The following is a 1821-nucleotide window of genomic DNA, read 5'->3' as shown; positions in this document are numbered from 1 at the left end:
AAACCCCCCCCCCCCCCCACCCCTAAAAAAGAGAAAAAGGAATTGAATGCAGAATTAACTTTATGGGTTGATTTAACTGGTGGTGATTTTGACAGTAAACAATGTGAAACAACGTGAGGTTTTGAAATCGGAACCTCTATGGGAAACCACGACCTTCCGTACTAGTATGTTATTGTCCATTTTTTAGTATAATCTCTCATGATTTTGCGTACGAATGAAGATAGTGTTATTTACTTATAAGTCCATGATCATTGTAACAGCCTAAGCCTACCGTGAGTAGATATTGTCCTCTTTGAGTTTTTTCTTTTGGAGTTTCCCTCAAGGTTATAAATGGTATCAAAGCCAGATATCGGGCAATGTGCTAGTGAGGAGGCTGAGCCCCGAAGGAGGTGGACATGAGACAGTGTGCCAGCAAGGACGCTGGGCTCTGAAAGGGGGTGGATTGTGAGATCCCATATCGGTTGGGGAAAATACGAAACATTCTTTATAAGAGTGTGAAAATCTCTCCATAGCAAATGTGTTTTAAAAATCTTGAAGGAGAGTTTGAAAAAAAAAACCCAAAAATGATAATATCTATTAGCGGTGGGCTTAGATTGATACAGTATTCTTCTTAATTAGCCAAGGTAGGACCACTCATTTTAATAATCGAGTTTGGTCGAAGCTGACAGCTCAAATAAAACCTTAAAGTTTCCACTCTTACACTCCCTCCCCACCCCCATAAACAAAAACATTTTTGTAACCTTAATCATTTCAAAAGCAAGAATTTCTCTGCCATTGATAGGACTCCCACGTGGTTTCCTTTCTTCTTCTTTAGCAAATATTTCTATACCCCTTCTGATGGTTTGACGACCAGTGACTTAACTTTCACTCACCATAAGTTTCTCTCAGTCTTATATGCCTAGACGAGAGTTAGCGTATACGCACCTCGACTAATCTCATGAACGTCAACTAGCCACTATTATCACGTTCCCTTGTCTTGTTCTTACAGATTGATTGTCGATGCAGGATCCGAGGCACGGAAACTGGTGGCTGGAAATTGGGCAGGGACTGTTAGTAGGGTACTGGCCAGCATTTTTGTTCAGTCACTTGGGAAGCCATGCCAGCATGATCCAATTTGGAGGAGAAATAGTGAACACAAGATCAACAGGGTTACACACATCAACACAGATGGGAAGTGGGCATTTTGCAGAAGAAGGCTATGGAAAAGCTTCTTATTTCAGAAATCTGCAAATAATTGATTGGGACAACAGCTTGCTTCCTATCTCGAACCTCCATCTCTTGGCCGATCATCCGAATTGCTATGACATAAGACAAGGAAACAACAAGCTTTGGGGCACTTATTTTTACTATGGAGGCCCCGGTAGAAATGTACACTGTCCATGACCACATCAAAATGGCATAGATTTTTTCTTTTTCTTTTTTATTTTTGGGGATTTTATTTCTTACCCACTCTCTCTATAGGCATTTAGAATGATTTGGTTTGCTTTCATTATTATAATTATATAAATATCTTTGGGTTTCTTCCTTCCTATGTGGACCCATTTTGGGATATTGTAAAATTTTGGAGATAATAGGATATGGGCTCCAATTCTCTTTCATTTCTAAACAAATATAAAAGACAAATCTTACAAACGAAAGGAACACAAAAGCTGAACATAATAATCCAAAACACTTTAACAAAATCAAATGATGCACGGAGCACGGAGGGACGTTCATAGTAATATACTATTGTTTGCTTTAAGCATAAGTTCTAATGACTTTCTAACCGAACATTGATAGATTGACAAGGATTCACGCAAAAAAAAAAAAAAAAAAAAAAAA

The 1821-nt window shown here is 38.6% G+C and overlaps 1 protein-coding gene across 2 annotated transcripts in view; it reads left to right on the top strand.

Moving 5' to 3' along the window:
• Positions 1-1529, top strand: part of LOC111464977 — a 3984-nt gene extending 2455 nt beyond the window's left edge. For both annotated transcript variants that reach the window (XM_023109263.1, XM_023109262.1), the window contains one exon: positions 1006-1529. In XM_023109263.1, coding sequence (XP_022965031.1) covers positions 1006-1383 — 378 coding nt within the window. In that variant the 3' untranslated portion in view covers positions 1384-1529. The remainder of the gene's footprint in view (positions 1-1005) is intronic.
• Positions 1530-1821: the final 292 nt, after the last annotated feature.

Source organism: Cucurbita moschata, unplaced genomic scaffold (assembly GCF_002738365.1).
Source record: "Cucurbita moschata cultivar Rifu unplaced genomic scaffold, Cmos_1.0 Cmo_Scf00032, whole genome shotgun sequence".
Taxonomy (NCBI): Eukaryota; Viridiplantae; Streptophyta; class Magnoliopsida; order Cucurbitales; family Cucurbitaceae; genus Cucurbita; species Cucurbita moschata.
This window is presented reverse-complemented; position numbering and strand designations above follow the sequence as displayed.